At 47.5% G+C, this 19597-nt stretch overlaps 4 protein-coding genes across 4 annotated transcripts; all 4 read left to right on the top strand.

Moving 5' to 3' along the window:
* Nucleotides 1–5939: 5939 nt before the first annotated feature.
* Nucleotides 5940–7132, top strand: N7495_006268 (CaiB/BaiF CoA transferase family protein; the record flags this gene model as incomplete). Its single annotated transcript, XM_057208919.1, has 2 exons — nt 5940–5997; nt 6054–7132. 2 exons carry the CDS (start codon nt 5940–5942, stop codon nt 7130–7132), a joined length of 1137 nt encoding a protein of 378 aa, XP_057062693.1.
* Nucleotides 7133–9663: 2531 nt separating this feature from the next.
* N7495_006267 (uncharacterized protein) lies at nt 9664–10734 on the top strand (the record flags this gene model as incomplete). The annotated part of the gene is made up of 1 exon (XM_057208918.1): nt 9664–10734. The coding sequence occupies one exon, from the start codon at nt 9664–9666 to the stop codon at nt 10732–10734; it is 1071 nt and encodes a 356-aa protein (XP_057062692.1).
* A 699-nt stretch (nt 10735–11433) lies between these two features.
* Nucleotides 11434–13597, top strand: N7495_006266 (putative chromatin assembly factor 1 subunit A; the record flags this gene model as incomplete). The annotated part of the gene is made up of 3 exons (XM_057208917.1): nt 11434–12102; nt 12159–13435; nt 13501–13597. Coding segments are annotated over 3 exons (2043 nt in total), but the record flags the coding sequence as incomplete, so codon positions are not given.
* Nucleotides 13598–14432: 835 nt separating this feature from the next.
* Nucleotides 14433–19333, top strand: N7495_006265 (uncharacterized protein; the record flags this gene model as incomplete). The annotated part of the gene is made up of 4 exons (XM_057208916.1): nt 14433–14484; nt 14544–15940; nt 16003–16112; nt 16171–19333. The coding sequence occupies 4 exons, from the start codon at nt 14433–14435 to the stop codon at nt 19331–19333; spliced, it is 4722 nt and encodes a 1573-aa protein (XP_057062690.1).
* Between the last annotated feature and the right edge of the window lie 264 nt (nt 19334–19597).

The raw sequence follows: 19597 nt of genomic DNA, 5'->3' as shown, positions 1-19597 counted from the left end.
CTTTGAGATGGCTGGCTGCTTTGGTCTTTGATTCTGGTAGGTGGTTTTGAAATGATCTAGAAGGCGACGCATAGAGATCTGCTCGCGATCAACTATAATCTTTCCATGCCAGGACTGCCACCAGTTTGGCAGTATATCCTTTACCAGCTCTAAAAAGAGCCACACAGCATCATCATTCTTGGCAGCTGAGACGCCCTCAACCTCTGCTTCAAGGCGCGAATGCTCCTATTCTTCAAGCCAGGCGCCAATATCGGCGCCAGCTATAGGTGGAGTAACCGCAAAGTTGTGCCAATGGTAGAATACCCTGGCTCTGTTTGTTGACGAGATACCATAGCGGTCATACAAGAATTTAAGTCGCATAAATGGTTCGTCATATTATAAAACAAGACTCTGAACATATGTATCTAAGTGCTTTAGGATATATTCATTCACAGATTCAATTGCTCGCTTCTTGGTTTGGTAGAATAAAAGACGGAACTTGTAATCCTCTACATCGTCCTTCCAGTCCTGTCGTAACCAATCATACTCTTTACGATCCATGTCGAGTTCAAGCATTAGTTTGATCGGGTAGTCGCGTGGTTCTGATCCTAGGACTGGTCGTTCAGTCCTAAGCTCTGGATCGCAGTATTCCCATACATCTCCGCCAGTGGCTACGGCTTTGACTCGCCTATACCACTGCTGCCATTGAGAGGCATCTTTCAGTCTTATATCGCCGGACATCGCGGACACAGTCTTCAGTCTCGTTTACCCTTAAAATATGCTTTTCAAGGTAAATTGTCGGCGAACCGGGCTCATAACTGTCAAATGGAGGTCGACTACCAAGGAATAGTGGATTCTAGTGGGCAAATGAGAACGCAGTATGCGTACCAAAGTGTGTATGTGTATCGATTGTAGAATGGAGGAATCCCATTGTGGGATTCCAATGCTGACTAAAATAGACTAACTGTAAATGGAATCGGGCCTTTGACACGGTTGGTGGGTCACGTGGTACAACCACGTGATAGTTCACCAGGATTCAACCTGTTACAGTAAGAGAAAAAATACTATCATAGGATAAAAATATACTCAACTAAATAACTAAAGTATTTCACCACTGAACGGGTCACACTACTGAACGGGTCACCCCATCAATTTTACGCGTCAGTCTGGTGTTTCCATTTTCAACTACCCACCATGCCCCCCCTAAATGCTCTATATGTCCAAGACAAACAGGATCAGGAGAATAGGGTCTTATTAGCTTACCAAGCTTACAAGAATGGCGATATATCATCAATGCGTAAAGCTGCAGCTATGTTTAATATACCATTTTCAACCCTCCAACGCCGCCATTCTGGTGTCCAATTTCGTCTTGAAACACACCCACCGCAGTCTAAACTGACTGAATCTGAAGAGGATTCATTACTTCAATGGGTCGTCTCTCTAGATGATCGCGGCTGTGCTCCTAGAACTAAAGATGTTGGTAGAATGGCTAATATCCTACTCGCCGACCGCGGAACCAACCCTCCTCTTACGATCGGTAAAAACTGGGTTACTAGGTTTGCGACGCGTTTACCTGAACTTAAGACGACCTATTCAACACCGCGCGATTTTACACGTGCGCGTCAAGAGGACTATAATGTGATCAATAATTGGTTCAAACTGGTTGAAAACACGATCGCAAAATATGGTATCACCACCGACGATATCTATAATTTTGACGAGACTGGGTTTGCGATGGGACGATGTGCGACCGCGAGAGTGGTTACTAGAGCTGGTTATTATGGTAAACGCGCAAAAAAACAGCCTGGTAACCGGGAATGGGTTACTGTGATAGAGTGTTTAGGCGCGTCTGGTTACGCACCTCCACCCTGTATTATCTTTAAGGGTAAGGTGATGATGCAGAGCTGGTTTGCTCCTGATCTAGGTTTACCACCTAATTGGCGTCTTGAGATTAGTCCTAATGGCTGGACATCAAATCAAATAGGGCTCCGTTGGCTTGAAAAGCTCTTTATACCTGCTACTGCTCGTACTAAAGGACGGTATCGCCTTCTGATCTTAGATGGCCATGGTAGCCATTTAACACCTGATTTCGACAAAATCTGCCAGGAGCATGATATTATACCATTATGTATGCCTGCGCATGCGTCTCATCTTCTTCAACCTCTTGATGTTGGGTGTTTTGCGGTGTTAAAACGCTCTTATTCTCGGCTGGTTGAGTCTAGAGTAGAGCTTGGTTTTTCCCACATTAGTAAAGGAGATTTCCTAGAGATATATCCTACTGCGCGTATTGAAGCATTTGCATCTGCTTCTAATGCGTTTGCTGCAACTGGAATCGTGCCACTTGACCCTACTAGGGTGTTAAAAAAGCTTACTATGCGCGTCGATACACCACCACCACCACCCTCTATAGGAAGCGATTCAAGTCGAAATTGGACACCTAAGACGCCTAGGACGCAGAAAGATTTACGACGTCAACACCAAGCTATATTACGCACTGTATCTCGAACGCCACCAACACCATCTAAGAGAGCATTAGACCAGATAGTAAAGGGTGCAAATTACCTATATCAAGAGAATGCTCTCTTACGCCTGGAAAACAGAGATTTACGCGCCGCCCATGAGAAAAAGAAAAAACAAAAAGAACGTCCGAATCGTCAATTAACAGTAGTAGGGGGTCTTACAATTCAGGAGGGATTAGACCTGGTTGACGCGTCGAATGGTGGCCCTAAACTTAATGATGCCAATTTACAAGAGGGCCAGGCGCCTGTAAGGGCGCCTGTAACCCAACGCCGGTGTGGGATATGTAAGACACCTGGACATAGGAGGGAAACCTGTCCTAGTAGGCCCATTCAGTAGTTTTTTTTTACTATATTACATAGTAAATAATGGAGTTATTGGGATTCATAAAAATAAGTGGGTCAAACTGACCCGTTCAGTAGTGTGACCCGTTCAGTGGTGAAATACTTTAGTACAAATGTATACTAGTATAACTGGGCGGTGGCAGAAAACTGCGAATATTCGCGAATATTCGCATCAACTATAAGTGCGAATACGAATAATGGCTAGTGGTCGCGACTGCGAATACGAATAACCTGAAATGAGTGCGAATATTATTCGTGCCGAGCTCTAAAGTATCTTAATGCTCTCAAAGCTGAGAGGGACCTGCATTAGCTTTGTCTAAGTAAGTGTTGGTACTATCATCTCATGCTTATCATGGCATCACTCGCCGCTTATCGGGTGGGAAGCCACATGTCAACTTGGGCGAGGAAGTGGGATTATATGAACCAATCAGAAGACTTCACAATCTCAAATATGTGTGTATTCGCAGTAGTGAATCTTACTGCAGTAAAGAGCGTACGGAAGCTGACTAATAAAGAACACTAGACTAAAATAGGACTGGCCATTTGACACCACATGCTTATCATGTGACTTCCAGGTACCATATCCATAGCAGCAGTTTCATGATAATCAACCACTTCTTACAACTTACAACTACCGCACGTACTACACGCATACGTAGACCACTTGCGGCGTAAGCTGAAGTACAATAGCAAGCTATTGTAGATACTCACGACCTGAGTATCCCGACAGTAAGTCTGACCACTATGCGCCTTCACAGGCAGGCAAATAGCTAACTTGGTCTATTATATCATCGCAGTCTCATAATGTGAAAGTGAAGTGAAGTAATACATGCTAACTTCAGTCTTACTCTCATATAAGGAGTGGAAGGCCTTTATTCACTGTGCCGACTTTGTTGTTCAATCTTTCACTCTACATCTATCGTTCACATCTTCTCTACATTATATCCATTTCCACACATACTCGCTTTAGTAACAATATGAACGTTTAGATCATCCTTTCTTCAATATTCATGTCAGAAGCAGGGACAATTTGCTGCTATGGAGACTGCTATGTCTTCAGAGCAGACCGTTCAATATTTCCGCTGGTGGGCTCGCTCAAGAGGAAATTGACTTTTTATGCATCCAACGCTTCCTTCAGAGATGAGTATGCCAAAAAACAACTGTACGGAAGAAAGACCATATTCGCTTTCGGTTTTCATGAGAAGTTTCGGGACTTAGTCTTTCCGGAGACACCTAGAGGTGGCGACACAATGTCTTCTACTTGCCACTCTGGATACCACAAGATCATTAAGGTATGACACCCAAAATATTTTCCTTCATCTTGAACTGGGCTACAGCTAACACCAAGTCTCCCGACAAGTCAAGAAGACCTACTTTAGCTTTGGGTGAGAAGTTCAAATGCAACGCAACGCACGCTCACCTTACTTTTTCATTCTACACTCCAGCGGGTTTGCTGTCTGCAAGACACAAAATGAGGTCAGCGTACGCTCAGCTCAATTTCACTTTACACTCAATCCAGTGCCATTATACAGAAGAAGGCTAGAGATTGCAAAGAATTCTCTACACATGTCTGCTTATCAATAAGCTCTTTTCATTTGAAGGGACGCGTATGTTAGGCCAATACTTTGGTCTGAACCAGGCCCTATCCGTCCTATGGCGGATACAATATTCGTCGAACAAGCTCGGATCAACAAAGTTCCTATTTTGCGACTCATCCAGGGCACTCACGACTCCGGAGATTAAGGACCGAGTGATCGGCTCTTTATGGGACATCATCACACCTTTATATCTCGTTAGCACTTTCACATATTTCTCCTATAATTTGGAGGACGTGCGCAGAAGAGTTCCAAGAACCAAGTGAAGAAATTTGAAGAGAAGCGCCACGTAAAAAAAAACTCTGAATATATGCAGATATTGCAAAATGCTAGACAAATATCTACCAGGCAGCACCAGTGATTTGGGAAAAAACATCAGGATGCGTACCTAGGTATGCAAACTTGGATGTACGTGCTCTAAGCCTGGGAGAAGCTGCGATTGTTTGCACCCATTGCCAGCGGGGCAATAATACTCTCAACAAGAATGTTGACTACGGTGGTTGTGTCGCACTTCGGCATCAAGACTCCTACAAACCTCCAGTTGGCGATGGACTAATCAGGTTCGAGGAGGCAGAACGAGTTTGCTACAAGTGCAAGCAGCATCCTCGAAGTCATCCCATTGTTGGCATGTGCCTGCCTGCACAGCCTGCAAACAAACTAGGATGCTTAATCCATCCACGTATACAGCAAGATGCTGAGCTGGAAGTTGGCAGTGAGCTCTTTTTATTCGATGAAACTCTGTAAGTATACAGTGGTATACTTCACACCGGTATCAGGCTGCCCTTGTGGGACTGAGGATACCTCTTCAGATTTAGAGCTGTGTAGTTTTGAACCCGAAGCCTCTAGCAGCAAACCACTTCTCTTAAATTCCGAGGTCATCCTGGAACTCAATTTGATCTCCTACCACAGGCAGTCTCATCGAAAGAAAGTACCCGCCGCCCCATCGACTAGAAGCTCAAAAGATCGCACGCTCTCGCATTCCCATAGATGAAGCCCAGGTGAGCGCTCGTTCGCGCATTCCCATCCGTAATGTTGAAGATCAGGCCAGCGCACATTCCCACCATCTCATCGATCAAAAATCTCAAATGAGCACACGCTCCGCGAATAAGATAGAAAGGCCCCTACCTAGGGACCAGATAGCCCGCCTGCAATTTATCCGGTGGTATATTTGAAAGATGTCTTGCCGAGATGTACTTTTGTTTTTTTATAAACTTGAAAAGTAAAAGGAATGGAGATCCTCCTCAACGATGACTCAATGCTGTGGTTTAATTGGATAGTGGCGGAATCTGACTATTGTCAATTGATATCCTATTGATTGAGGACTAAGTGGGTTAATGCAATTGATGAAGGCACTTATTAGTCCAATTAGTAAATCACCCGAAGATGTGTTGTTGTGCTGTCTCCGCAAGCCGAGGTCCATTTTGCGGGGAAACAATCTTGTACAGAACATCAACTTTATTTACCAGTAACATTTTTTATTTATTTCCTTCGTCATACTTGAACAATGAACGCTCCACCCCTTCGAGGAGTTCGGGTTATTGAGTTAGCTGGTCTAGCTCCAGGTACAGACATGTGGACGAGAATGTATTTCCACGACCGATTCGATTAACTCTTATAGGTCCTTTCGCTGGTCTCCTTTTAGCTGACTATGGTGCGTCAGTCGTTCGCATTGACCGCCCAAATGTAGCGAGCAATGATTCACTTGCACGACGAAAAACATCCATAATCATTGATCTACGCGATGCGAAATCGCGCGATGTTCTACTACGTCTTCTTACGGCTGCCGATGTCCTAATCGACCCATTTCGCCCAGGCGTCTTAGAGCGTTTCGGTCTATCACCAACAGAAGTAATGCTCAAACGCAACCCACGACTTATCGTTGCGCGAATGACCGGTTTCCGCCGTGACGGTAAATACAAAGACATGGCCGGCCACGACATCAATTATATTGCCGTCTCAGGCGTACTCTCCATGCTAGGTCGAGCCGGTGACAGGCCATACCCACCGGGAAACATCCTGGGTGATTTTGCCGGTGGTGGAGCAATGTGTTTTTTAGGAATTATACTAGCACTTATTTCACGCTCTCATACCGGTCGTGGCCAGGTTGTCGAAGCTAACATGGTCGATGGCTCGGCATACCTAACTACCATGCCCCGACTTGCGCGCCAGAATCCCACATGGGCTCAGCCACGGGGCGAAAACCTGCTGGATGGCGGCTGTCCGTACTACGATACATATGAAACCAAGGATTCTGGGAAATACTTCGCTATCGGGCCGTTGGAGCCACAGTTTTATGCTGCTTTACTGCAAGGGTTAGATCTTGATCCTAGAGATCTACCTGCTCGTGAGAATCGTGAGAATTGGTCTATTTTACGGGATGTTTTTACTCGGCGCTTTAAGGAGAAAACTCGCGCTGAGTGGGAGAAGATCTTTGATGGGACTGATGCTTGTGCGACTCCTGTTTTGGAACAGAGTGAGCTTCAAGCTAAGGGGTATGAACAGCGTCCGGCAGTTCGTTTGTCCCGGACACCGGCTTTCCCTTTCAAGGTTGATGAGGGTGGTTGGACGGGAGGGGTGCTGATACCTGGTTCTGGAGGTCTAGAGACTCTTCGAGCGTGGATGGGATGGGAAGAGAATGATCTCCAGATTCGTCAGGATGGATCACTTGTTATGCCAGATGGCAGAGCGAAGCTATGAGTGAGATATGTGTGTGATTACTCTGTTTCTATTGATCCTCATATTGATATTTGCTTGTGTCTTGAAGTATGAGGATCTATAGAATGACTTTGAACTCGCATTATCATTAAGTTTCTTCGCTTGAGCCCTGGACATATTGCAATACCCTTCCAATAGTATGCCTCAACACTGGTCATGCACAGCCTACCTTCCAATTCGAGTATCCACCTCGTAGTTATAGTATGTAAGCAACTCTGTCTAATTTTGTTTCCAGCCCTAGTTTCAAGGTTCGCAAAATCTTCCATCCTCTGGGGCCGGCGACCCTAGTGACCAGCCTCCATGTCTGGGACAAGATTAAGGAGCACGCTGGATCCTCGATGCTAAGAATTCTTCAAAGGGTCACATGACCTGTAACTTAATGAGGAAATTACTCCAGTGTCATTGTGCATTTGTCCTAGACTATTCAACTCTCAAATCTAAGTAAAGCTTCAAGACCAGAACTATTGAAACATGTTGACGTCACAACGTCTAATAAAACCTCAACTCCACTTGAAAACCGAAATACCACCCCACGCCTTGGGGCTGTGGCGCAGTGATACATTGGTATTGTAATTACATAGTGATCCTACACTTCATACTATATAGCACGTGTATCCCAAAGTCAACGCTAAATACTTCCAAAATCCCTTAACTCAATAGTTTAGTGGCTCTACCCTTCAAAATTTGCTTCACGTCTGGGAACTATCGGAGTCTATGTCCCAAGTGGGTAATCTCCGCGTACATCTCCAGAATATGGGGCCATAAATCCCGGTACTCAGTATCTAACAGTAGAATACTTCCAAGTTTCTCTAGACTGAAAAGTGACCTGTTGCTCTCATTTCACTTATTGGAAAAACTAGAAAACTGCTCAGATGTGCCCAATCTTGGCCGATAACTGGACAAGTGACGTTGATGTAGCTAGCTAGGTGCATCCTGGTCATTCTACGCACCCTGCAGTACCTTACACCCCGCGCTAGTCAAAAGCCCTGATCGTTTAACTAATCCACTACCAAATAGTGCATCTGTTGGTACTTTTCTTAATTGATTATTGGCGCCACTTTCGTCATGGATTTCTGTTCCGTAGAACTGTAGCCATCACACTATACAAACCTCGACACAGCTTGGAGCTTGAAAGTGATCTCCTACCTAGAAAGGTCTTGCTGCAGTTAAGCTGTTGATAGGTATGTAGGTACTAGTATCAGTATCGGTCTGAATGAGCGATGCGTCACAATGACCAGCTTTGAAGCCCTAGAAATTAGTATCCGGGCTATCAAAATAGTTTGAGTTCCAGGCCATATAAGCCAAGATTGGACAGATACCTACTATCCAGCACGCGGGATTCGGGATGTCTTGTACGTAGTAGCTCAACCCCTGACATTCATCGTAGCAGGCCAGTATTCCATGATAGACGTAATGAAGACTGGGACAGACCTAGATACCCTGTACTAAAGTGATGTGTTTTGATTAAGCATATTCCAAGGCTCAACAATTTGCACACGACGTTTGCAGATTTCCAATGTTGCCCAGATCCTCATGACGTTGTAGGGCTAGATAGGATAGATCTACTCATCTATCCAACAGGGGACTGTGTTTCAGCTTTAAGCTTCCAGGGTTCAGATAGATGAGCCCCGAATGACAATTGATGGTACCTAAGTATAAGGCCGTCTAGGTACTATATGAGGCGTGGGCTTTAACCTTATTTACAGCTAGTATCAATTGGTTCAGCTTCGAGTCTTCAGCCTTAAGGTCAACTCCAAATATAATATTCTATAGAGTAGAAGATGAAGCATGAAATGATGAAATTGTTCAACAGGTATATCTTGAAGTAACAGAATATTCGCTTGGCTACATGAGATAGTTTATTTCCTTGATTTGACCTCGGAAGCCCAGCCCTATAGCGTGTATTAGTGTATTTTTCAATACCAAACTGTGGCTGGACAATACTCAACCCCACTCAACTAAGGAGTATTTCAGGTCCGCTGTGTTCCGCTGAAATCGGCCAATCATCAAGTAATAAAGAGAGAGGTTCTCCCTACTTTATCCAATATTCCAACTTCTTCATTTTCTTCATCTTTGTTCGTTAGTCAGGGCTATTGAGGCAATCGGGTACCGGAAGGCCACACCGCGTGTTCGGGTTTGTTATAGCGGGTCCGCACCCCCAAACTCTTCCCGACTCCTCCAATCTTCTCTCTCGTCGGCAACCCATTTCCCCTTGATAACGGAAGACTCAATAAACTCAATCCATATACACCCCGCTTCAAACTTCATTTAAAAGCGGGAACCGGTGGCTGCACGTCCCGCGCTGGGCGCTGAAACCTGCAGATTGTCGCAATCATCAGCCGCGCGCATCGGATTTACAAGAGCAAAGCCTGTCTTAGAAGGCAACTTCTCTGAAAGAAAAAAAAAAAAAAGATACACTCTCACTCGGTGTTAGCCTCGCCTTTTTCTCGCCTTTCACTCCTCTCTCAATCAGATCACCAGAGAATTCTTCCGTTCAGAATCCCCCCCTCAACATGACGGAATTTCGAGTCCCTATGCACCAGGGTCCCCCTCACCGGAAGCCCCTACCTAACTCCCAGCATGGCTTCCCATATCAGCCCTATGATGCTCCCCGGACAGTAGCACCTCATTTGTCAGGACCCCCAAGCGCCCACAGTCGGACTCGCACTACCTCTTCCAACGTTTTCCCGTATGCAGGAGGCGCTCACGCTCAACATGGTCAGCACTATCAATATGCTCCTCCTCCATTAACTCCTCAACAATCCATGGCTCCTCCGATGGGCTACCCTCCATCGCGAAGAATGTCGAGCACAACCACATCCACTACTTCGACTGGAAATCAGTATATGCACGTTGACACCGATATCCGACGGAGCGCCTCAAATCGTTCAGCTAATTCTCAGCTTGGATACGTGGCCCTCATGCGGCGGCAAAAAGCGACAGTTTGGTGCGACCGAGTACAACCAGAGGATGCACGGGCGCGGGCACAGGCACTCCGTGACAAAAAGCGGGCGTACCTGGAGGTTCATGGGTCTGGACGATCAGGGACTCTCTCTAGTGGCAAGATTCGCCACGGAACCAAGAGTGGTCTTGAATTTTCGCCGTCGAATCTCGTGGGAGCGAAGGTGCCCGTGCGCCTCAGCGCTAATGAGGTGGGCGATGGCGACGAAGCTCAGAGTATTGAGGGCGGTGCTATGCACCGGCGCACTGGCAGTGGACGTAGCTCCTTGGGAAGCAATCGGTACCCTAGTGGATACCAGCGGACTCAGGGAACTATGGGCAGCAACAGCTCACCGCCGAATGAGAGAACCGACCTTCCAGGTGTGTCAGAAAACACTCATGCTGAGGTTCAGGAAGAGGAGAAATTCCGGACATCGTCTCTTCATAGGGAAGACACCGCTACCTCTCATAGTAGTGAGCAAGATGACTTTGTAGGTGATATGGAGGCACCAACTGCAGCGGCTCAAGCAGCTACAAAAGCCAAGAAGGCAGCTGATCTGCGGCGACGAGGTAGTGTCGATGAACGGACTACTTCCATGACCAATGTGCGGCTGTTCGTTGCAAATCCTGACCTCAGCGACTAAAACTCGCTGGATCCTCTTCTTCTTCTCTCTCTATATATCTCCCTCCAATTACGCAGCGTCCTGCTCCTTGACTTCTACACTTTTGCTTTTCTTTTCCCCGTTTCTCGATGATCTCCACTTTAGATTATCTTCGACGCTGCACATAATACCTCTTTTCTGCCGAATTTATCTATCTGGTCGCACTTGGTTGGCCTTGATGGCTGGACCAAGTGCATTGTTTGTGACAATATGCCTTTTCTTACAGGCCTTTCCATCTTGGCCTTCAGGGCTTATACTTTCCCCCACATGTATTGGGATAATAATTTCAAGAGTTCAATACAAGATATTTCTTTCATAACAAAATTATAGGAAATATGCATGTGATACAATGTTAGGCCTAATGGACAGTAAAAGTATACGCCTCACAAGCGTAAGTAGAGATGAAAAGGAATGAATCGAGCGTGCCACTTGAAGCTTGATATATTGAATGCCGGAACGGAGTATCATTAACCCGATGCACTCAACACTTTAATCCGCGACGCGAAGTCCTAATTAACGCGTCTCACCGCTCGGCTTCGACATCATCCTCACACTTCTGCACCTAAGCTTCCAAAACCCAGCGTTGTCTCTTTGATTGATGATTCCATTAAACACTTGGTTTGCTGATGACAATCACCTTACCTTAAATATTATCTTAACCTGCCTCAATTGTTGGGCGTAATGGACTCAAAAATGAGTCTATCTCCTCTTCCTCCAGCCGGATCATTCACAGCATCTCCTTCATCAAGACCTCGAAAAAGATCTATTCATGAAGTTGAAGATGCTTCCTTACCTTCTGTTGGCCCTAAGCGAGCACTCACCGAACTCAACGAAGAAAACCAGGAGAATCAGAATCCAGTCCCAACTCACCCGAAAATCGATGCATCCCTATCAATGAGACAGACAGTTGTCTTACCCCCTCCTCCATCAGTAATTATCCCAATGAAGAAGACCAACGGCGAACCAATACTATCGCCTGTCAAGAATCAAACCGTCGATCAGGCGCCTTCTACATCCCTTTCCACAACAGATGTGACAATCCCCCTGCCTGTTACCAAGCCTTTGCCTGCGAACAAAGAAGCAAAGCAACAGGAAAAGGAGGCCCGAGAGCGCCAGAAGCTAGACGAAAAGTTGAAGAAGGAAGTAGAGAAACGGCTCAAGGCCGACGAGAAGAAGAAGCGTGATGCGGAGAAAGAAGAGGAAAAGAAGAAGCGTGATGCAGAGAAAGAGGAGGAGAAGAAGAAGCGCGAGACTGAGCGAGAGGGGAAGCGCAAGGCCAAGGAAGAAGAAAAGGCAGCCAAGGAGGATGAGAAGCGACGAAAGTCGGAAGAGAAATTGAAGAAGGACCGAGTATGTGGCAGTAAAATTGATAGTTCCCCGGATCTCCACTAATCTCTGTACTCTAGGCTCAACCCAAGTTGAATGCTTTCTTTGTCAACCCGAAAACAACCTCATCTTCTTCTACAGCCCCGCATATGGCCCCATCACCAGCCCAAGAGTCTCCCGCCATCGGCTCAAATACTGCTGGTACTCTACAATCAGACTATTCCCAAGCGTTCCCAGATTTCTTCCTCCAATCCCATACTACCCTTGCTCCCACAAATCGCTTCGAGCGTGACTCGGAAGCCCTGCAGCACGTTCTTCAAACAATTGACGATTCCTTGAACCAAAATGACAACTGCGAGACTATACCATTTCGTCCTTCTGATATATTTCATCTTATCCCGTACAAACGACGCCCAGCTCATCCATCTCCTTCTGTCAAGGATATCTTGCTCCAGATCCGCAACATGAATGAAAAGACCACCGATTCTGACACTATGGATGTGGGTATCCTTTCTAACCCCCATGAACTTCTCCAAAAAGTCCCTGTCAAGTCGCTCAAATTCACGGAAGATGTCCGCCCACCTTACCAAGGAACATTTTCTCTTAATCTTTCACAGGATGTTGCGAAAAAGATCGCATTAAATCCCTATTATCAGGGCCTACCGGGCGTCGACTACGTGTACGACTCGGAGGCAGAATGGGAGGAGCCTGGAGAAGGCGAAGACCTTGATTCGGAAGAAGATGAAGAGGCCAGTGACGAAGACGAGGACGATATGGATGGGTTTTTGGATGATGCGGATGATGATTTGGCTGTGACTGAAAAGAAGCAACGACCCATTGTGGGCGATCTTGAACCTCGTTCCAGTGGTATCCACTGGATAGCTGATGGTACTGATCCAGAACTACAAGCCCATTGTATCGAACCCCTCTCCAATCTTGTCCGGGTCTCTATTGACCCGTTCTCCACGGCGTATTGGAAGCAACCAAAGACTGCGGCAAAGACTGCAGCAAAGACTGCTGCAAAGACTGCTGCAAAGACTGCTGCAAAGACTGCTGCAAAGGCCGTGGCAAAGGCAAATGTAAAGGCGGCAAATGAAACTGCAAAGTCGGCAAAGGCAGCAGCTAAGACAACAGCCAAGTCACCGCCAAAGGTTGCCCTACCCAAAGGCCAGCAATCTCTTAGCGATGTTATTCTCAAACCTGGCTCGACTCCGTCTGCAGCTGAGAAGATTGTACCGGCGGTGAAAGTCAAACAAGTCAAACCGTTCCCCTCTGATAAGTTGGATGAATTCAAGGGCGTGGTCAATGACAATGGCGGTGTCAGCAAGATCGGAATGGTAGAGCTGCTCAAAGCACGGTAAGTGCCCTATTCTCCATTATACCATGGCGTATAGTTTGAGCCCGTACTAATCCATGCTACAGATTCCGCGGCGTTGCAACCAATGACACATTGAAGGCCACCCTGGACCAGGTGGCCAAGCGTGTTGGCCAGAAAGAGGCTGACAAGAAATGGGTACTCTTGTAAGTCCCGGCTCATAGTTCCGAACTAAGTGATGAAAGGAGGATTGTGCATCTGTTATGTCTCATGATTTGTTCTACTACGACCTGACACTGGTCAATGGATGAGAGTGAGAAGTTGAGTTTTAGCCAGCGAATGTATGAAGTATGAATACCAGCTTAGATGAATCCGTAGTACTCCTTGATATGCAAGTAGACTCATCCTGATTGCCTAGTAGATGCGATGTCACGCAAACTAGATCGAATAAGCAATTGGGAATCTAAACTTAATCGTGTTCACTGCTCATTTAATCGGTGTAAGATCAGAGTTAGATTAACGTACACGACTGAACTGCATGTAGTAATTTTATTGGAGAGAAGAAGCTGACTCCGCAGAGACCAAGAGGGGGGGCGGTGGGCGAATCAAAAGCAATAGTAAGGCTGTCCACCTCATTCCTGCATGCATTGCCAACGCATCGTGTCCGAGTATTCGGTACTTACCGCCAGTGTACTTGCGCTTGAATCTCACAATCTCCATTACTGTTCTTTACTGTTAATACACTTTTCACCTTGTACTACTTACTTAGTTCCGAGACAAATCTCAATCTGCAACAGTCCGCTTCGAGTCGCTATTCTCTTGACCTGTGATTTTATACCACGTACTTCTCCTTCTTCTCCTCCCTTCTCGCTCTCTTCATCCCTTCTTTCTTCTGAATCTATCCACCCTGGAATCAAATCACTTGGCCCCCGACCGGGCTTGTCCCTCTCATGAACATTTTCCTTGCCCCGCAATAGAACCATGCGATAAGGCCCCACCCACGGCCAGGAGCATTTCGCGACTGGCAATTTGGGATAAAATGGTGGACCAGAAAGAGTTAGAGGATCATCCCTCTCCGACTTCAGTGATTAGTATGTTGGTCATATCGATTACTTTTCGGTGCCTGAATTTAATCCAATCTGATCGACAGCCGTGCGGATTCCCCTTCAGCCCAATCCGCCATGTGACCAGTCGCATGAAGATCCCACAACGGTGCCTCTTCCCCCTTCACCAGTGTCGCCGCTAGCTACCCCTCCCCCTATACTGTTTTCGCCCGCACACGAGGCGGACCCTAACGTGGGGCCAGAGCCAGAGCTAGGTGAGCTAGGTGAGTTTGGTGGCTCGGGCCGTTCCAGTCCCATGTTTATGGCCAACCTCCTTGAGTTTGACTCACTCCGCGCAACTACAGCTCCCACGATGCCCGTCTCCAAGGATGTTGATGTTGCTCCTCAAGTCTTCTTTGAGGACTTTGCTATTCGATACCGCCAGAGCCAGCGCAAACAGGCTCAGAGGAAACGACTTGAAAAGCGTCTGCGGGCCATCAAGGTCTCTATCGGTGTTTCTGCGCGCTTGATTCGCATTGGTAGTACTGTTCAGAGGGGTCTAGTCGAAGCTCTCAAACAGGATGACAAGGCTAACTTCGCTGCCCTTTATCATATGCTCTATGATCTTCAGGAGTCCTGTTCTTCCATCTCGGAATGCGATAACCATGATGAACTAGAATCCTCGCATGAGATGAATCATTCCTCGGATTTCTTTCATCAGCTTAGCCCCCAGTCTCGTTCAGACCTGCTGGATATTCTGCGACTGGTTCGTTCTGACCCACAGTTCTTGGTCGACCGTCTACGCAGCCTGACCCCTTCTCAACTTGCCACTTTGACTGCCCCGGCCACCACTTTGGACCCCGGTGACCCTGCTTTTCCTTCTTCTTCTTCTTCTTCCCGCCCTCGGGGTCAATATCCTTTTAATCGAACCTATGTCCAGACCGCCTCCTTTAAGGACCACGCGTATGCTTTTGAAAGGACCGATCCACTGTCAATATTGCTTTGTAACGTTTATGCCGCGCCAATGGAGCCAGAGTCGCCGGAAGCGAGATTGCAGATGGAAACATGGTCGTCCGTCTGTGCCCAACTAATGAGCCACGGTAGCAGTAGATTCTACCCTCTTATTGGCCAGATTCTTTCCTCATGGGCCGCTGGCAGCAACTGGAAAGCTCGCCCCAAGTTTGAGCTCTACCTCATGGATATCCTGCAGACCGGAGCGTTTCTACTGGAACCTATAGATGCCCCTGCCGGGCTGGACTTTTCCACAAGTACATTGGATCCTCTCCGAACGGAAGTGGCCGAGGAGTTTTTTGCTTCCGCCGTGGATGATTTGTTCCGAGTTCTGGATGATCCCGATGGTGGCTTTCCTTGCACTGTCTTGAAGTTTGCCAAAGCTGTTCTGGGGAAATTGAATAACCCTGAGAGCCGCAGCCGATTTATTGAGTATTTGTTTTTACAGTGGTTCTTTCCCAAGTTCCTCTACAGCGCTTTGACATACCCCGAGGTAGGTTATCTTCTATCTCCTGAGTTTAAGCTGATTCTGACCGCGGATCCTTTCTTCTTTAGACATTTGGTCTGCTACTCGACTTTTATATCTGCAAAGATGCTCGTGATAAACTACTTAACCAAGTTGGATTGCGGGCCTACTCTCAAGTATTTGCGGTTTTACGCTCTATGTAAGTTTTATTTTTTCTCCCTAATGAGTTGAGATCTGACTGAGTTACTCTTCTAAAGGCCCAATTTCTCAATTCTTCGTCTCTCAGTCAGGGAAAGAGTTGAAAATATGCTTTCACGATTCAACACGGCTTCCGCTGATCCTACGGCTCCTGATCCTTCAGCTCCATTATCCGATTGCCCGAACCATCGCAACTCCTCGAAATTCTTGTTGTTGTCTTCCACGGATATGCTTACTATAATAGACGCCCTCTACCCAACGTGTTATTCCTCGCATCATACCTCTCCTTCCTCCGTCGGAATCCATTCCTGGTCGTTCAATATCCCAAGACCCTATAGTCCTCGATTGGAGCCGTTTACGGAGCCCAATGTTGTACGTTCAAATCATAATACCAGTCCACGGCCTACTTCCCAAAATGGATCTATCCTTTCCATGGAGTCTTTATCCGGCTCTGCCTCTGTTCCTGAGCCTGGGCCTGGACAAATTGCTTCTCGCATCCGCTTTGAGTTGACAGATCTGGACGATCTGAACGAGCGACCGAAGCTGGAGCACCCCTCCGATGAGCACTGGGCGATATTTTCCATCTCCAAAGATGGCAGAGGTTTGACCTGGAGCTTACTACCAGACTGGGAAGCTGGCTCGGCAGAGGTCTCGGGTATAGAAAGTGATGATGATACACAATCTACTACCTTGGGCCTTGAAGACAATCACGAGGCTTTGCAGACAGCTATTGTTCGGCTAATCAAGGAAGACCACGTTTATTATTATGATGATTATGATCGGCTGTCTAGTTCTGCACAGCGAGATCCCATGTCATTAAAGAACCGGTTCTATCGAGCCATGGCTGCTGCCCATAATAGTTTTGACTTTGTGGGGGAGCACTACTGGTGGAATTCGTCACAGCAGCTACGGCATGGGCGCGCTGGAGAGTCATCCCCTGTCGCTCCTGATTCATGGATTCTACAGCCTATGCATGACTCCAGCGTTCGCTCCTTGGACAAGTCACGAGCCGTCATTGAGCGCTGTGAGCAAGACTCGGTGTCTCTGGATCAGAGTCTTCGGCGACTTCAAAGCCAGATCAAGGAGCTTATGGCCACTGTTTCAAAGGTTCGCAATAAAATGTGGTACATGACAGATGTCAAGAACTCCAACAGATACGAAGAAGCCAGGCATGTGGCAATGGCCCTCAAAACGATGATCTACTCTCCACGATCCAGTGCCGCGATGCCTGACGAATCGAGATCTCGCAGCGGACCTCGATCATTGGGGGGATCCCTCTTCCAGAAGCCTGAGCTGCAAGTCATGAACATGATGAGAGCACCAAACAGCCAAGGTGGCCCGAAGAAACTATCAGACGAGCAGGTTGAGCTCACACGCAAGTGGCTGTCTCACAATGCGATCGAAAACTTTTGCAAAGGCGAGGAGAGGATCCACCGGTTCTGCTATGAAGTACGTGCTAGCATCACCCGTCTTGTCGGTGAGACCATGGCAGAGACACCGGTATTGTGGGCGAGCGAGTTATTCCAGAAAGAACGGACCAGATACGAAGGCTACGGTGCTCGCACCTTTCCTGGAATCCCCATGGCGACAACTCCTCGCTCCTCGACGACTACTAGTGAGGATCCGCTGCATTCATCACATATCCACAGTCCCGGATCCTCCATCCCCGAATCGCTGTCTCGGTTTTCTCAGGATATTCCGTCATTGGAACACAAGCCGTCCATCCAGAGTTTAATGTCTGACAGCTGGAGACTGCAACGGGAAGTACCTTCCATTGATGTAAGCTCTGTCGGAGGATCGCCCACTCGTGCCGCGTCTACTTCAACCGGTGATACCTACAGCACGTTCTGGTCTGCACCTTTTCGCCATCAAATGTACGCCGCCAGCGTCTCAAGCGCATACTCCCGACCTCCGTCAATGTTTAGTGATACCGGAGCACGGCATCTTCGCCGTTCCGACCGTAAGACCCAGGGAAAGACTGCTTTCATAGACAGTCTGAAGCAGACGCTTACCAGTCTCCTTCTGAGCGATCTCGGTTCTCCGGTTTGGAGCTGCGGCAGTGAGACAGATGCGTGGTTTGCCAATACCATTGACCAGAACCGCATCCGGATGGAGATGCAAAGGCGGGCTGCTGTGCAGAACTTCTACTCTCGCTATGACGAACGGGCCAAGCATCTTCGTGAGCAGCGTCGGCCTACAGGGGCTCGCCGGAGCAGGTCTCTCGATACCCCAAGTCTGCGTACGCGCAAAAACCAGGATAACGGGGCTTCTTATAATTCCGAAGAAGAATCATCGACTAAAGATGATAGGCCAGAGTTCTCCTACAAGACAGTCTTCTACCGTTTGATTGAGGTATTCTCGCGCCATGGTAATCCGTTTGTCAAACTTGACGCACTTCGAGATCTGAGATCGTTGGTCGTGGCCTCGTTGATCTCAGGACCGGACGCTTCTTCTTCTAATATGGCGGGTGTGAGACCCGTGTCTCCTGAGACAGACAGGGTGCGTGACAACTGCCCTAGATCACGCACCAGTGCAACGCGCCACAGCTTCTCGGCGCGCTGTGCAACTACAAACTCACAGATTGGCACGGCGCCGGCCACGGCGCCGGAGTTTAGCGCCCGTACATCTCACAGATCCGAACCGTCCGATGAACAAATAGTCACCGCCCTCCGTGAATTGATCCTGGATGTCAAGCCCAAGACGCTCTTCCGGGATCTTCAGTTCATCTCGGCTTTCGTTCCTGCGGACCAACTCAACAACACCGACCACGGCACAGCTTTCCTTCAGTTTGGCCTTGCTGCGCTGAGCCTCAAGGACGAGGTATGTCACAGTATGGTTGAAATCGCGGACCGGATCGTGTCTCGGGAGTTTATGCGACGACATCCACCTGAATCGGAATTCTACCCGCGACCAAGCCATGCTATCGAAGATGCAGCGGCCATGTGGATCATCACCGCCAAAGAAGGCAACGCAGTCGCACAACGTGAGCTGGCCATATTATACCTCACCCACCCCGAGATGCTCCCCCGTGTAACTCTTCCACTTACTCGGCCACGGGATACCTTCAAAGCGGAGATGATGTACAGACGTGGTAAGGACCCCAAGTTTGACCCACAGAGTATGTGTCTGGCACTGCACTGGATGCAGCTGTCAGCAGCAGGAGGTGATATATTGGCATGTAATCGACTCCGTGAGCGTGAAGAGTTCGATTCTATAGCGTGACGGGTTATACTTTCTCTTTTTCTACTCTATCAGACCGTCAAAACCCTTTTACTGTTTCATTTTCATTTCTAGACAGGGCAGGCCTTGGCTATTTGCATATACAGATACCCCCCCCTTTTTGGGCGATTTATCTGGTGTTATGGGGATTTCATTTTTATAACTTGTTCAACATTGCCTGGCACGGCGTTTCTAAATGCATTGAAAGGGGAAAATGCCTTTGCTCTAATTATTGAAGATTTATGATATCTATTGCCACAAGATAAT

This window comes from Penicillium taxi (assembly GCF_028828555.1).
Source record: "Penicillium taxi strain IBT 34144 chromosome Unknown utg000004l_segment0_segment0, whole genome shotgun sequence".
In the NCBI taxonomy this organism is placed as follows: domain Eukaryota; kingdom Fungi; phylum Ascomycota; class Eurotiomycetes; order Eurotiales; family Aspergillaceae; genus Penicillium; species Penicillium taxi.
Note: the sequence above shows the minus strand (reverse complement) of the source record. Positions and strands in the feature narration are given on the sequence as shown.